Here is an 18,086-nt window from a genome sequence, read left to right on the forward strand (position 1 = left end):
AGGGTCCTGTATTTCAAGGGGTTTGTAAACTTGCATGGGGAAAAAAAATCACCTCTATTTTTATTAACTTCTCACATGTAGACAACAAAGACAGCAGTATCAGAAGAATCTGTAACTTTTGTCACTAACAAATCATAGATATTTTCATATCACAGTGTTGAAGAATTCTTAAATGATCATTTACATAAATTTATCACTACTTTTGATTTCTTGCTATAAAATGTACTTCAATATCACTAGTTGCCTTTGTAATTCTATCTTATGCACTTAAAAATATTGTTCTAAGGAGACTCCTACAGACTTAAAAAGGAATCCAGGACATCAAAAAAGTTAAGAATCTGTTCTAGGGAACATGGAAGAATGGAAGGAGATATTGGAATAAAGAGAAATTGATTGAGTGTTGGAGATGAGATAAAGAAAATAGAGCAAGAAATCAGGTAATAATAGAAAAAGTAGAGGAGGGTCTTGAAATGTAATATGGAATCATTTTTCAGAATACAATTATTAGCTTGGAAACTTCTCTAGAATTCACCTTATTCTTCCCATCCCTACCCCTCATCCGACCTTATCCCCTAAAACCACAAGGTCAGAATCAGGATTGCTGAGTAAATACTCCCAAAAAGGTAATGAGCAAGCTTCAATTGGCTCCTAGTGACCACTCTTAATAACAAAGTTTTTGCTGGACATGCTTGTCTTTGCAACCAACCAACCAATCAATCAATCAATAAGTAAATAAAGACCTCCTCCCAAAAAAACCTGACAAAACATCACCTGTTACTTGCCCTAAATGTCCCCAAATAGAAGACCACAACACAATCATCACTTCTCTTTAATAATTATTCTCTTGCTCCACTTTACCTCTCAGTAGGATGTCTATATCTGCTATACTCTAAATTCTCTTAGCAGCTAAAAGAGAATCTCTAGGAAAGGCTTTGTAATTTTAATAGCAATTACTTTAAAGGGTACCCTAAAAGGGTGAATTCCTCACCATCATCCATACTGTCAGATCCTACAAAGCTGTTACAAGTGGTTGAGAAACGTAGTTTATAGTTTAAACAGAGTTTCCTGCATGAAAGTTCAAATCATCCACCAGGACATTCAAACAACAGAGAAAGTGACAATTTCATACAATAACAGAATTTACTGAAGATAAAGATTCTGAATTTATAGACATGTATTATATCTGAGGCAATAATTTCTATGATCACCATATTGTTACTTCTCTATCAACACTATCTCCCTGGATCTGCTGAATTCTCTCCAAAAAAAATTGTATCATCTCTCCTCTCCCTCTCTCTCCACCTCAAGTAACTCTCCCCCTTCTTCCTTATTCACCCACCTGCTCTAGATGTCCAGCAACATACACATTCAAATTATAATACTGAGGAATTTGCAGGAAGTTTGTCAGTTTTTCTGTATCTGATGAATACTGTGGGGAAAAAACCAACAACAAAACATGAGAGTGCTATAGGAATTCCAATGAAATATTTAACAACAATTCAGGGAGCAGTTGCTCATTACCTTAGCCAAGAGCTCAGGAAGCACTATAATGAAACGCTCAGTCATTCGGACACATTCTTCCATTTGAGTTTTCTTCTCCTTTGCTGTGAGGGTCTACAGAAAAAGCATAAGGCACAAGACAAAGATTAGACAAGGCTCAATATTAGCAACACTGATTCCATTTCAGAGTTTAAATGTTAGTTTGAATGAATTACACTGATAAATTAAATGGATAGATACTTTTAAAAAGAGAAAATGCCCAGATTAATAGGAAAAGAAAATAGAAAATTTAAATAACCTAATTTTTTAAAAAAAGAAACTGAGTAAGTCATAAATGAATTCCTAGGGAAAAAAATCCTGGAACTCAGATGGATGTACAAGTAAATTAATTATTGAATGGTCAAAAAATAATTAATTACAATATAACAAAAAAAAATGTTTAAAAAAGTAGGAAATACCCTTTTTATAATATAAATATGCTTTTTAAATCTTATGAGTAACACTAATGCACTATTAGTAGAGTTGTGAACTGATCCAACCATTCTGGAGAGAAATTTGGAGCTCTGCCCAAAGGGCTATTAAACTATGCATATACACTTTGATCCAGTAGTGTTTCTACTGGAGCTGTATCGCAAAGAGATCACAAAAAAGGGAAAAGGATCCACATGTGCAAAAATGTTTGTGGCAGCCCTTTTTGTAGTGGCAAGAAACTGGAAATTGAATGAATGTCTATCAGTTGGGGAATGATTAAATGAATTATGGTATGTGAATGTTAAGGAATATTCTTGTCCTATAAGTAACAATCAACAGAATGATTTCAGAAAGGCCTGGAGAGATTCACATGACCTGATGCTAAGCGAAGTGAGCAGAACCAAGAGAACACTATACACAGTAACAGCAAGATTACGTGGTGATCAACTCTGATAGATTTAACTCTTCTCAGCAATACAGTGATCCAAGACAATTCTAATAGTCTTGGGATAGAAAAATACCATCCACATCCAGAGAGAAAGCCATGGAGAGTGAATATGAATTGAAGCATATTATTTTCATCTTTTTTTGTTTGCTTTTTTTCTTTTTTCTCTGGTCTTTCTATTTTTCTCATTTTTCTTTCATAACATAACAAATATGGAAATATGTTTAAAATGAACATGTATAAACTATCTCAGATTGCTGTCTTGGCGAGAGAAGAGGGAAGAAAAAATTTGCAACTCAAATTCTTACAAAAACAAATATTGAAAACTATTTTTTACATGTAATTAGAAAAATAAAATAATACTGAAATTTTTAATAAAATAAAATAATTTAAAAAAAAAAGAAAAGAAACCTTACCAGAGGGAATCAAAACAGAAAGAAAACTATGGACCAATCCCAAATGATCATAAATGCAAAAAAATTAAATCAATTGTAGCAAAGAGGCCATAGGAACTTATTAAAAGATGATGCACTGTTAAAAGCTTATATTTATAACAAGAATGTAGAATTGGCTCATTATTAGGAAGACCATAAATATAAATATTAATGCCAAGAAAACCAAAAATAATATGATTATATCAACAGATGCAAAAAACCTTTTGACTAAATACAACATCCATTTTTGTGTAAAAAAAAATTTAGGAAAAAATGGACCTTTAACTTAAAACAATAATTGTTATTTATTTAAAATTAAGTTCCTGCATTATTTGCAATGGGGATAAATTAGAAGCTTCTCCAATAAAACTAGAAGTAAATATATATGTACATATATTTACTATAGTATTAGTGTGTGTGTGTGTGTGTGTGTATACATATATATATATATATATATATATGTAATCATTATAGCTATATGAAAAGTTCTAAAACACTAATTATCTCAATAAGACAAAAGAAATTGAGGGAATAAGTATAGGCAAATAGGAAACAAGTTATCACTTTTTTACAAATGAAATGATAATCAAAGAACCCTAGAAATTTGACTAAAAAAATTAAAACAATAATTTCAATAAAGTTATAAGATATGACATCAATTCACAAAAAACATCAGTATTTCTGCATGTTACCAAGAAAATCCAGAAAAAAAGACAAAAGAGAAATTCCATTTAAGATAACTATGCAATATATAAACTCTGAAATCTACTACCAAGATAACACATAGAGACTCTATGAATGCAACTCCTAAACACTATTTAACAACAGCTCGGGGATCTATATTAAAGAAATAACAATCTTGTGAGTGGGCCAAGCCAACATAACAAAAATTATAATTAATTATGTAAATAAATTTATGTATTCAGTGCCATAAAAATCAAACTACTAATAGTACACTTTATAGAAAAAATAACAGCAAAACTCAACTTAGAAGATCAAATGGTCAAGAATTTCTTTCTTTTTTTTTTTTTTTAAATTATAGCTTTTTATTTACAAGTTATATGCATGGGTAATTTTACAGCATTGACAATTGCCAAACCTTTTGTTCTAATTTTTCCCCTTCTTCTCTCTACCCCCCCTCCCGCAGATGGCAGGTTAAAATAGTCAAGTATTTCATGAGAAATAATGAAAAACAGTGATAAGGAAGCCTATCACTACTGTCTTTCCAATCAGTCTAGATATTTCCGCAGCTTTATTGTCAGTAGAAAGAGTAGACTACAAATGATTCCATTTCCTTACCTTCAATCCTCTTGAAATTAGGCTTCAATTCATAAGACTTTACTGAAATTGTTTTTTATTAAAGTCACTAGTAAACTCAAATAACAAATCTAATGGTCTGCTTAGTCCTCATCCTTTTTGGCTTTTAGTGTAGCATTTGCTACAAGTGAATATCTTTCTTTTTTCCCCTTGCTAGTCTCTCCTCACTTATTTTCTCCTGATTTTCTTCCTAAAGTGCTGACTTCAATCCTTTTCTCTCTTCCTTAACATGCTCATCCCTATTCCAATGGTTTTAATTTTCATCAATGCAGATTGCACCCAGATCCATGTATAATCCTAATGTTTCCCCCAAAAGTTCAACCTCTCGTTTCCCATTACCTGATGAATTCTGCTAATGGATAACACATGACACTTCCAGCTCAAGATTTCCAAAAGAAAACTAATCATTTTCTCCTCAAACCTGGATTTTCTTATCTGAAACAACATCCTGTCAGTTACTCATGTCAGAGTCATCTTTCATTATTATTTCCTATGCCTTCATAACCAGTTACTAAACTCTAACAATTCTATCTTCATCATACGTTTTCCACAATCTCTTTTTACTCAAAGTGCCATTATAGCACAAAGATGAATACAGAAAGGCTTGGAAAGACTTACATGAACTGATGCTGAGTGAAATGAACAGAACCAGGAGATTATTATACACTTCAACAATATTGTATGAGGATATATTCTGATGGAAGTGGATATCTTCGACAAAGAGAAGATCTAATTCAGTTCCAATTGACCAATGATGGACAAAATGAGCTACTCCCAGAGAAGGAACACTGAACTGTTTGCATTTTTGTTTTTCTTCCCAGGTTATTTCTGAATCCAATTCTTGTGCAATAAGAGAACTGTATGGTTCTGCACACATATACTGAATCTAGGATATACTATAATATATTTAACATGTATAAGACTGCCTGTCATTTAAGGGAGGGAGTAGAGGGAAGGGAAAAGTCGGAACAGAAGTGAGTGCAAGGGATAATGTTGTAAAAAATTACCCATTCATATGTTCTGTCAATAAAAAGTTATTTAAAAAAAAAAAAGAAATGATCCCTCTTTTTCAGAATCTTTCATTTCTCTCTGAAGGAACCTATTTATACTTTTCTGTCTTGGTCAGTTGTATATACATTATATCCCACTATTATAATGAAAATTCTTTCAGAATAGTGCTTTCCATTGAAAAAAGGTCTTCATAAATATTTGTGGAATGAGACTGCAAAAGGAAAAGTGATTACAAAATAATGTCACTGTAATGTGAAGTAATGTTACAAATATAAATGAATTTATATGTCCAAAATAGAAACCTTCAAAAAAAAAAAAAGTCAATTTAGGAAAGTATATTTTTATTCCAAGGATACCATCACTATTCAGAATAGTTTTCAAACTATTTTTTTATAAATGTCTTGAATAACAGAAGCATTTTCTCCTGTCTTCAGTATCAACCAATCTCCACTTTTAGAGGACAAACTTCAATTTGGGGAACTACCAAAAAATCATAAGCAAAAAGGTTAGTTACCAAACTGGGTAACTGCCACTATCAGGATTCTAAAGTTAGAAGGGACCTCAATGCCCAATGAGTCCTACATTATCAATTTCTAGTTGAGGAAAACCGAGACCCTGGAAGATGAAGTAATTTGCCTAAACACTGCAAATAAGCAAACTTAAAGAGAAAAAATTATGTGTAACAAATTGATTTTAGTTTTTTTCCTGTAACATGTAAAAATCTCAGAACAACTAGCCAAAGCCCAACATTGAGATACAGCATTTTTCTGGATATAATTCAATATAATCTGTGTGTGTGTCTTTTAAAAGTTGTATCATATAGTCATATTTCATACTTATTTTATAAATTTCCAAAGGTCTATGAACAGAGAAAGCACAAGAGCTTTGGGATTAGGTGAAAAGAAACTGCACTCACTTTTCTGCTTCCTCGGCCCACTGGAGGATGACCTTCTGCGGTTTGGCGCACTGCTGCTGCAATAATTTCCACAAGAACACTTTCCTGGGCATCTGTAAAGGCTGTGAACACATCAGAATGTCTAATTAGAGAATTACAAGGAGAAAAGGAAATTTATCATGCAATGATAAAGAAAAATAAAACAAATGTGGGAATAGTTCTAAACTGTTTTCCAGAATGGTTTCACCAATTCATAACTCCATCAACAGGGTACAAATATTCCAGTTCTCCACTAATCCCTACAAATAATTGATATTTTTCTTTCCTGGTTTCTCTAACAATATGATTGCTGAAAGGTAGAATTTCAGATTTTATTAATTTGTATTTCTCTATTAGTTATGAATTTCCATTTATTAATTTGAGAATTGCCTGTTCATATGCTTTGACCACTTCTATATTGGGGAAAAATTCATTCTTAAATATTTATACCAACTCTATGCAACTTGGATATTAAACCTCTATTAGAGAAATATGCTTAAGCTTTTCCCCAATTAATTATTAACAAATTGTACATAACAAAGGTATTGTTTCTTATATTCTTGGGTTGTTTATTTTGCATATTGAAAACTTTACAATTAAGATTACAATAAAAAAATTTTATAAAAGAAATGGGAGAAATGGGACGCAATCATGTCCAGACTTTAGCAAATGATTTTGTTAAGAGACAGCACTCATTTTTTTAAAATTAAGTTTGCAGAATTAATTCCTTTTGAAGGAGCGAGGAGTAGAGTGAGGAATCACTCTAATCAAGTTTCTTAAATCAAGTATATGTCACACCCAACCACAGCTTTACCAAGTATATTCCTGAAAAATTTAGTAAAGGAGAGAAAATAAATTTAATAGAAAGGATGCATACTTTTCCTTTATTAATGAAAGTAATAGTGTTTGATAAATGGAGGTGTCTTAAAATGCATCTAATCCAAACCCCTTATAAAGAAACTAAAAATCAGAGACTTTTTAGGTAGTTTGTCCCAAGTCACACAGTGCACACCAAAACTGAAATAAAAACCAAGTTTCCAAATTCCTACTATTTCCATTAGTTCTTGATTTGTTTTCAGTCATGTCTGACTCCTCATGACCTCATTTGGGATTTTCTTGGCAAAGATATTAGAGTAATCTGACATTTCCTCCCTCAGCTCATTTTACAGATAAGAAAAGTGAGACAAACAAAGTTTTAAGTGACTTGCTCAGGATCACATAGTTGAGGCCAGATTTGAATTCAGGAATATTAGTTTTCCTCAGTCCAAGTCTAGTACTCTATCCACTGAGCCTCCTAGCAATTTCTACTAGACCATGTAATAAATAGGGAATATTTTTCTTTCTAAGAAATACTAATTTATTGAATTTCTCAGGAAGTCAACCAAGGAAGCTATTCCTTTTCAATATCTCTTAAAGAATTAAAGTGAGAACAAAGCCTTAAAAAAGTCCATATTTTAGCAACTCTTCTAGAAGGCTGTGTCCTAAAGAAATGACAGGTATACACTTGTAAAAAGGAGAATTACTCAACTTAATCCATCAATGTAAATTTCTAAAATTATACATGCACTTGCTATATTAAGTCAGTTCTGAGACTACAGTATGAAGGACTACAATGACAAAGACATATAATACAGTGTGGCTCCAGTTATAACCAAGACCTAGAAAATCCCCAGGTCAGAACCAAGGAGAAAGATTCTGACTCTATGTAAACAAACCTGCTGCAAAAGATAGCACATGTGGAGATAGGACATGTAACAGAGTCAATAAGATAACATAGAAGGCAGCAAAAAGTAGTGAACTTCATTTTCCTTGCCTGTAGAATAATAACAAGTCACATTTATGTAATGCTTACAAAGTACCCTCAAAAAATAATAACTAAACATATAATAACCAGTTTGACTAGAAAAACCCCTGAGACCCACACATAAACATATATTTTCTGTCAATATATCCAAAATCCAAGTGTTCTATGAATATTCCACATTATTTTGGAAAATCCAAGATTATATGAGCACTAAGGTTCTGCTCAGCTCTAACATCCTCTGATTCTGTCAGTGACAAAAATTCAGCACTTCCACTGAAAAACAGACAGACCCTAACAGTTATTTCAATAAAGTAAATAGGCTACGGTATTAGTAAACTGTTGGAATCTTTACAAATTGTTAAGTCATTAGAGCTGATAGAGACAATAATTATCTAATTTAGCATGGTTCAGTATCATTGATCTGATCTTACAAGGAGATGTTTTGGGCCAGAACCTGAAACAAGGTATTAAAGGTCAAAAATGACAAATTTTGATCTGTAATCAAAAATGGTCTTTTATGCAATTACAACAGACTGGAATGGAAAACACCATCTGCATCCAGAGAGACTGGAGAGTATGGAGACTGAATATGGATTGAAGTATAGTATTTTCACCTTTTTGTTTGTTTGTTTTTTCTTTTTGGTCTGATTCTTCTTACACAACAAGATAAATGTATTAATATGAATGTTGAAAACTAACTTTTTGTGTATTTAGGAAAATAAAATAATACTGAGGGGAAAAAATTGGTCTTCCGTGGTATAACATCAAGTAGTACTTCAGCTAACAACTTTTTTGTCAGAAGAGGATATTACACAGTAAAAGTAACCCCAGGGCCTCACATGTTCTTTAAAGCTACTCATGTTTTAAAATCAAATAGAAAGTAGCTGAAATTTACACTTTTAGGAATCTTTTGGCCAATAAAAGTTTTCAAATACATATTAGTAACTCAGTGTAGGATGTATGTACTAAAAAAAAAAAAATTAACTTCGGTTTATAACAGCTAAGGTTTAACAACAGTTTACAGATTCAGAAAATGAAATTTCATAGAGATTTATCACCTTGTCCCATGCCAGGTCCAGAACAGTGAGGCTTCGAACTTAGAATGAGTATTCCAGTTGGATTCCATGGCTTCTGGATGGTCCCTGGATAGGATAAGCCATCTCCCCCTAAACTATTAGGAAAAGGCATTTAAGCAGACCCCAAAATCTTGTCTCTCACCTTCTTCCTTTCTCATGGGCTTGTCCCTTAAAAGATTTGTCAAACACTCCCAGTCTCTCAGCAAACCGTCTTCCCAGTCCCACAAGCTATCCACCAAGTAGGTGACATGTTTATGAAACTAAAAGAGAATTTTTTAAAATGATATATATAAGGATCAAGGGAAAACAATGCTACAAAAAAGTCTAATATTCTTTACAACTCTAACCCACACCACAGATAAGTTTCCCATCTGACTAGTCAGTACCAAAAGCAGACAGATTTCATGTTTCCATATATACATGGTTACATAGAAGCTAATATAGCATATCCCAAACAAGCAAAGAGGAACAACACTATCTTACAGGGGATTGTATGTTATTGCTTTACTCCAAACAAAAATTGACAAATCCCCGGTGTTTCTATAGTTTATCATCAAGATCGACTTCAAAACAGAGCAAGATGGTTCTACCAATAATATTCAAACTCTTTAAAATATTCTCAGAGCTAGTAACACCACTTCCTGGCAAACAGTCATAATTTTCCTTACCCCATGATTCAAGAAGAAAGTAATAAGTTTTTTCAGGCGCCTAAAGCTATAAACAAACTTATTTTTCTTCTTGGCATTAGGAGGCTCCTCTTCACCTGATGGTAGACAAAAAAGTCTGGAAAGAAAAAAAAAACTATCATAAGATTATTATTCATCTAAGTCATTTACCATAGAATTTGAGAACTCTGAAGTTGCTGGCTAACTTTTAAGAGTCCAAACATTGGCTAAATTCTAACATCTCCTGACATCACACAGTGCAAAGGATAGGGCAGAAAAATGTTGAGTAGCTACCAGTACATGGTCCAAATTGGCAGTGATGAAGTTTTATGTCAAGACTCCTAAGGATACCCCTCAGGAGTCAGAAGAATTTCTATATCTATCTTTTCTCCAGACCAAAAAGAGGACACCAAACATAACACAAATATGGGGAGAAATGACACAGTCAAAAAGGATTTTCCAAAAAAAAAAAAAAAATTCTTATTTATACAAAGCTTTTAGAATCAGCTTTTAAAAGTACCCAAATACCACAAATCCAACTGTGACAAATGATGTAACATGAACCATGATGATGAATCATTTCATATTATGTTGTTATACATAACCAGATGTTTACAAAAAGGTAGACTGAAAATCATGTGTGATGTCCACATGGACACTTTCTTAATTAAGAAGTGGACAAATATCAACCTTAGCTTCCACCTTTAGTAATAACCAAAGATAAATTAAGCCAGCAAAAGAGATTTTCATATATGGGTGAGTAGGGAAGATGAACACTGACAAAAATAACCTACTGTTGAAACTTAGAGCTCTTTCTCCTCTTTTCTCTTCTTAAAGATAAGGTCAGAAAAGAGCCCAAAGAAACAACAAAGACCCTGCTGACTGCTGATTCAGTAGATCAACTGACTACCAAAATGACAAATTTCAGATTAAGTCCACCTTCCATAGGATGTATACCTACAAGAAGACAAAGTCAATTTTTTTTAATTGTATGACTGAGAAAGATACCTTTTGCAGAGCAATTCTCCAGCTACTACAGCTAAGGGTCTATATGTCGCATAAACAAAATGATACATAGCTTCACATTCTTCTGATGATACCGTATTCTCACAATTCCTATGCAAAAGAAGAGAATAGAAATTCTAAGGTTGTAACTTAAAAGTTTTCAAATACCACACTTAATACTATTGATTCTAAAAAGTTCAATTTAGACAATCATTTATATAAAATGATACCAAAATGTTATCAGTGTTATTGTATTGTTTGATTTTAAACTAAATTTGCCATCTAAAATACAATTCATGATTCTAATAGACTTTAGGACTTATTCATCAATAAGTTCTTCAGAAAACTATTTCAATTACACAGTTTAAAAATTCATTATAAGTCTGCCGATTAGTCCATGATTTAGTATTATCCTAAGTCAAATCTGACTCCCAAAAACTGTGTATCATTTAAACATTACACAGTAATGAAGCCTGTTTCTTAACATAAAAAGCCACAGAGGTATTAGTCTTATTTCTAAAAATCACTTTTATAAACATTTGTTTGGTTTGTGTGTGTCTTTATAATAGGTATCACTATTATAAAAGGTATAATAATAAAACTCTGGACTACTGTACTTAAAGCCCTTTAAACATAATAGTTCTACATCATTATATTATAGTATAGTATACTTGCATGTCAGATCTTTATGCCATCTTTAACTTCTAAAGTAAAGTCATATCTATCATACTATAGCATTACTAAATTATTAAAGAAAAGATCACATGTAATTTTGTTATTTCAATAGCATTTAAGTTATTTCATATAGGAAAGGCTACTCAATAAAATACTGTAAGAGGACCAAGAATAAAATCCACAACAAAAATCCAAATAGTACTTCCTCTTTTAAAGCTATCACATTTTTAAAATCTCTTGGACAGAATGTATTCCCAGGGCTATTTCAATATGATCATCCTTTCCTGTGCCTCCACACTTTTCTCTAAATAATCTTCCTAAGTCATAGTCCTGATCAAGAACAGAGGTTCTCATTGATTAAGTAAAAATCTACTAAATAAATAATGCTAGATTCTGGCATTTAAAGTCCTTTAGAATCTACCAGAACCTAGTTTTCTTATCACACATCATCCTACATTTTGGCCTCTCCCATTCTTTCCTTCCCCTCCCTTCTCTATGCCTTTTCTCACCCCATTCCTAAAGAGGGACCTTTGCATTCCTCCACAAGTTGAAGCTTCTCCATTTTTTCATAGACCAACAGACGCCGCATTATCCATGAAACTCTGCATTATGCTGTACTTCTTCTCCCAGTGATCTCTTCCTCCTCCAATTTTTCATGCACTTTTGGTTAGACAAGTCTCTTTCAATTATTATTCTACCTAGTTATTTGTGGGCTTGTATTTTCCTGCCTCTGAAACTTCTAGAGAGTAGGGTCCATGTCACTTATTTTTATCACTGGCATACAAATTAGGCACTTAATAAATACTAAATGTAATATTCCTTTAATGGTGCTTCTCTATTAATAATTCTAACCTTCGGCAAATAAAGCAAAAATTTATTCAGCATGAGATAGTGATGGAAATGTGATTTGGAGTCAGAGGAGCTGGGTTCAAATCTTAGCTCTGCTACTTACTACCTGTGTGATTCAGGATAAGTCATTTCACCTCTCTGGGCCTCAGTTTCCTCATCTGTAAAATGAGGGAGTTCTTCACAGGAGCAGGACTGAGGATAAGAGTATATGGAAATTCTGTGGCAATCTAAGAAATGAGGGTGCACAAGGCATTAAATTATGAATGCCATTATTTCTGACCCAAAACCTACTTTCCATAAAGTGAAATGCATTTATAGTTGAAATAGTATTTAGATTATTGTGAAACCCACAATAATTCTTGCTGGTCCTCAGAAATCTTTTATTTACTTTAGAAAGTGAGACTTATCAAATCAAGTAGTGAAATAAAAGTAGTCACACTTTGGTATTTTCCTTGGGGGCAGTTATGACTATGAAATTGTTATATACAATTAACTCCAGTTGCTTCTGATTGCCTGTAGGATAAAATACAACCACTTATGTTTAGCTTTAAGTTCTTACACAATCTTAGCCCCATCTACCTTTCCAGGCTCACTGAATATTATTCTCTCTCCCATACTCTACAATAGAGACAAAATACATTCTCTCTGCTCCAACTCTTGTGACTATGCCTCCTCATGCTTAGGATGCTTTCTCTCCTTCCTCCCTCTTAGAGTCCTCGTTTTACTTAAAGATGTACTTCAAACTGCTCATCTTCTGCACAAGCTTTTCTGGTCCCTTCAACTGGTAGTGCTCTCACTGCCAACTTTGTATTTAACTACTTTATATATGTTTGCATTTATGTCTTCTTAGTATGTAAGTTATGTACATAAAACTCTTAGATTAGAAAGGAAGCAGAAAGTTGGGAAAAAATTTTTATAGTCAGTGTTTCTGACAAAGGCCTTATTTCTAAAATATATAGAGGCAGAGCCAAGATAGTGGAGTGAAGCCAGGAAGCTGCTACAGCTTTCCCCATTTCCCTCAAAAACCATATGAAATCAAGCTTCTGAACAGTTTGAGGGAATAAAAAACACTCTCCAGCTCAAGATAGATTAGGACTTTAAGAAACATCAGTCTCACTGGGGTAAAAGGACTATACAGCCCAACTCAGACACTCTGGGAAAGCCAGTGAGAGGATTAATCACAGCAGATCAGCAACTGACACTGTTGGTCCTGGCTCAGGAGTGGAGCAGACCAGTAGGGCACCTCGAGTCCCAGTTTGCTAGGCAAATTGCCAGCTAGGAAAACCAAGCTGTTTTCTGGAGAGAGCAGGTGGTGCTACCCAATCCTGTGAGCAAGACATAAAACACAACCAAGGCTCAGAACTGCACAGGAAGCTTGGGACAGCGTGCCCCCTGTACCCCAGAAGTAGAGCTAGACCTTAAAAGGCACAAAAGAGGAGGGGGAAAAAAAAGAGAAGGAAAGAAAATGATCAAGAAACAGAAAATAACCTTAATCATAGAAATCTACTATGGAGACAGAGAAGACCAAAGCACCAACTCAGAAGATGACAAAATGTCTACAGACATTTCCTCAAGTACTCAAAGAGTGATATGAAATAGTCTCGAGTCCAAAGAGGCTTTTTGGAAGTGCTCATATAAGATTTTTTTAAAGCAAATAAGAGAGATAGAAGAAAAAATAAGAAATAAGAGATATAGAAGAGAAAGTCAACAGATTGAAAAAGGAAGAAAAAAATTGACTAAAGAAAACAAATTTCTTTAAAAATACAATTGACCAAATAAAAAAAAATTACCTGAAGAAATCAATTCCTTCAAAAACGCAATAGGCCAAATGCAAAAAAAAAAAAAAAAAGAAAAGAAAAGAAAAAAGAAAAAAAGAAAAGAAAATCCACTGAAGAAAACATCTTGAAAAGTAGAATGAATCAAACAAGAGATACAAAAGCTAAATGAATCATACATTAAAAAGTAGAATGGGACAAATGGAAGCTAATGACTGTTAGACATCAAGAATCAGTCAAACAAACTAAAAAGAATGGGAAAATGAAAGAAAATGTAAAGTAATTCATTGAAAAAACAGCCAACCTGGAAAAAAAATCCAGGAGAAACTTAGATCCAGGAGAGCCAGTTGTAAAATTACTGGTCTACCTGAAGGCCATGAAAAGAAAAAAAGCTTGAATAGAAGTCTTCAAGGAATCACCAAGGATGACTGCCCTGATATACTAAAATAAGAGGGGAAAATAGTTATTGAAAGAATCCATCAAACACCTTCAGAAAGAGATCCCACAAGGAAAATCCCAAATTTTACTGTTGTAAATTTTTTTTATATATACAACAGTATATATAACTATAACAACAGTAAAATTTTACTGTTGTAAAATTACAAACTATAATATCAAGAAAAAAATACTACAGACTGCCGGACAAAAACAATTCAAGTATCAAAGAGCAACTGTTAGGATTACCCAGGATCTAGCAGCTTCTACAATAAAGAATCAGAGAGCCTGGAATCTAGAAAGCAAAGGGCCTAGGGATACACCAAAGAATTAACCACTCTGCAAGACTGAGCGTCATCTTTCAGGGGGAGGATATGGATTTTCAATGAAGTAAGAGACTTTCAATCATTTTCATTGAAAAAAAAAAAAGAACTAAAATTGTTAGAGAATTGACTCAAATTTATAAGAATTCAAGTCATTGCCCAATTCATAAGTAGCCATTTCTAATCATATAACAAATGCTCTAAATCACTCTTGATTAGAGGAAGACATATTAAGACCATTCTGAGGTACCACCTCACACCTCTCACATTAGCTAAGATAACAAGAAAAGATAACGATAAATATTGAAAGGGATGTAGGAAAACTAGGACACTAATGCATTGTTGGCGGAAATGTGAAATGATCTAACCATTCTAGAAAGCAATTTGGAACTACGCCCAAAGGGATATCAAACTGCACGTGCTCTTTGATCCAACAGTCACTACTAGGTCTGTTTCCAAAGAGATCATAAAAGAGGGAAAATGAACTATATGTGCAAAAATGTTTGTAGCAGTTGTTTTTGTAGTGACAAGGTACTAGAGTGAATGTCCATCAGTGGAAATGGCTAAACAAATTATGGTATATGAATATAATGGAATATTACTGTTCTATAAAAATGATGAGCAGAATGATTTCAGAAAAGTCTGGAAAAAAGACTTAAATGAACTGATGCTGAATGAAGTGAGCAGAACCAAGAGAACATTACACATTAACAAGATTAATTAATGATTAACTGTGATGGATTTGGCTCTTCTCAACAATGCAGTGATTTCAAAGCAATTCCAAGAGCCTTGGGATGGAAGATGCCATCCACAACTAGAGAGAACTATGGAGACTGAATGTGGATTGAAGCATAGCATTTTACCATTTTTGTTTGGTTTTTTTTTTCCCTTTCTCATAGTTTTTTCCCTTTTAGTCTGATTTCTCTCACACAATATGAGAAATACGGAAATATGCTTAGAAGCACTGTACATATTTAATCTATACCAGATTACTTGCTGTCTTGAGGAGAGAGAAAAAAAAATTTGGAACACAAATTATTACAAAAATTAATGTTGGGGCAGTTAGATGGCGCAGTGGATAAAGCACCAGTTCTGAAAGGAGAACCTAACTTCAAATCTGGCCTCAGACACTTGACACCTCCTAGCTGTGTGAGCCTGGGCAAGTCACTTAACTCCAATTGCCTCAGCAAAAAGAAAAAAAAATGTTAAGAACTATCTTTACACGTATTTGGAAAAGTAAAATTCTACTGAAAATTTTTAAAAGATCGTTTCTTTATAATTTGTTTCCTCAGAGCCAAGCAAAAGGCTTAGCACAAAGTAAATGCTCAATAAATATTTGCTGATTGATTAAATTCCTGAAACCAATTCACTGAAAATGAATCACTAGATATGCAAGGTACACCACTAACAGAACCTTAAAATGGACATTAGAATGACTAAAAAGAATAAAATTTTTAATAAACTAAACCATAATCAGCCCTTAAACTGCATTTATCTAACAAATTTTGTACAACTGCAAGAAATCATTTAGAAGGCAATGTTGGTATTGAGAAAACTATTCTGTAGTGTTTGTTTAAAGTTGTCTTTGATTGAAAAATCTTTGTCAGTCATTACTATTTTCTTCTAGACATGCTCCCCATTTATCTTACTGGGAAAATGTCCTGCTGTTATTAATAAAATTATCTCACCCTTACTGTTCCTCATTCCCCAATTGCATACCTCCACCACAGGTTACTAATAGAACACATTATAATGTGCACATATGCCACAATAATCATACATATCTCTGTGCTCCATAGTAGAAAGCAGACCAGCCTCCTTACTAAGCCTTTGTAAATGACAATTCTCATCTTACCCACAGAAGGAAGCTAAGGCTCAGTCATGCTCTACATAAGTAGAAGGTGCAACACCAATTTTTTCCTACTAATTATAAGCTTGTGGACAGCAGGACTTCCCTTCATAGCTTTGTATTCCTAACACCCAGTACTTTGAGAATGTAATAAACACTAATGTCATTTACTCCCTGTTTACTACAAGACACAAAACATCAATCATCCTCAGCTTTAACTTTTTTTCACCTTATAATGAAAGATTTCCACTAATTTTGTAATTCTCACAAGGTAAAAATAAATGCTTAGAGTTCATATTGTATAAATACAAATGTGTGTGCCTGCACACACACAGTCATATTATCACATGTAAAACTAAGCATTTGCCTCTTTGAAGCAAGATCCAGAGGATAGAGGCAAATGTTTTTATCTTTGTATACCCAGTGCTTAGGACCTAAAAGGTGCTTTACTGTTTAACATTTTGAAAACTGATTTCAAGTACCTTCATGGACCCCAGTTTCCTTATCTGTAAAATGGATAAATAATGATAAGGACTTTTTTCTTGATGTAACAGTCTGATATGCTATAAACTATGTTAGAGGTAAAAATTATGTTCTTCAATATACAGAGTAAATGTATAATATTGGCTCTTTAAAAAATTGATTAAAGGCTACTTGTCAATGACAGCTGAATATCCCATGACACAGTCAACACAGACAAAAGGAACACTGGCATCTGGCAAAATCATCTTTCCATTTATTGTGCTAAAATTCTGGTTGCATCCTGTACCTGATGGCTGTCTTTTGCAGAGTACATGCCTAAAAGGAAAACTCTTTTCTCTATCAGGCCTATTCACAGCCTCCAAAAGGATCACAGTTTTCCAAACTCTTCAATGCAACAACAGTACATTTTTCCAATTTGCCCATATGATCCAATTACATTCATTCTCCCAGTGAACCACTCAAAACTATTTTCAGAGAGTGGCAGATGGTAAATTAGAAACTCCAAGGAATTTTGCATCTAAGCATAACTTAACAGAGTTGTGGCTTTTCTCTTTAAGCAGAATAATTTTGAGGGAAAGAAGATCCCAAGTTATTTAGATCTATACTCTGCCAGATGAATCAATGGCTCCTTGTAAAAAATTGCTATATCACACATGCAGAAAATTATCTAATGGCAGGAATTATGATAAAAGAAAAAGAAAGAATGAGAAAAGATGAAAGTGAGACTTTCTTGAAGTGGGAAAATAAATTTGTTCATATTAGTGCTAAAGTCAGTCAACATTTCAATGGAAGTGTTTCGCTTAAAACATTTCAATCAAATTCAGTAATTATCAAATGTTTTATTATATACATACTTTGTAAAAGACTCTGGAGTCATGAAAATAATATAAGATACATATGTGGAAAAATAATAGTAATACAAGCAAAATGTGATACCTACAATACAGAAGGCTACAGATAAAGAATATTTGGGAGCAGTGGAAAACAGCAATAAACCCAGAGTCAGATTGGTAATCCAATCAGAAAATAATTTAC

At 33.3% G+C, this 18,086-nt stretch overlaps 1 protein-coding gene across 3 annotated transcripts in view; it reads right to left on the minus strand.

The window, feature by feature from the left end:
- The window catches only part of LOC127553697 (cohesin subunit SA-2-like), a 121,780-nt gene that overhangs the window by 60,554 nt on the left and 43,140 nt on the right, over positions 1–18,086 (minus strand). For all 3 annotated transcript variants that reach the window (XM_051984610.1, XM_051984611.1, XM_051984609.1), the window contains exons 14-19: positions 10,666–10,773; positions 9,661–9,775; positions 9,135–9,252; positions 6,095–6,195; positions 1,522–1,614; positions 1,340–1,429 (exon numbers count right to left, since the gene is read on the minus strand). In XM_051984610.1, the coding sequence (XP_051840570.1) occupies positions 1,340–1,429; positions 1,522–1,614; positions 6,095–6,195; positions 9,135–9,252; positions 9,661–9,775; positions 10,666–10,773 (625 nt within the window). The remainder of the gene's footprint in view (positions 1–1,339; positions 1,430–1,521; positions 1,615–6,094; positions 6,196–9,134; positions 9,253–9,660; positions 9,776–10,665; positions 10,774–18,086) is intronic.

This window comes from Antechinus flavipes, chromosome 3 (genome assembly GCF_016432865.1).
Source record: "Antechinus flavipes isolate AdamAnt ecotype Samford, QLD, Australia chromosome 3, AdamAnt_v2, whole genome shotgun sequence".
Lineage (NCBI taxonomy): Eukaryota > Metazoa > Chordata > Mammalia > Dasyuromorphia > Dasyuridae > Antechinus > Antechinus flavipes.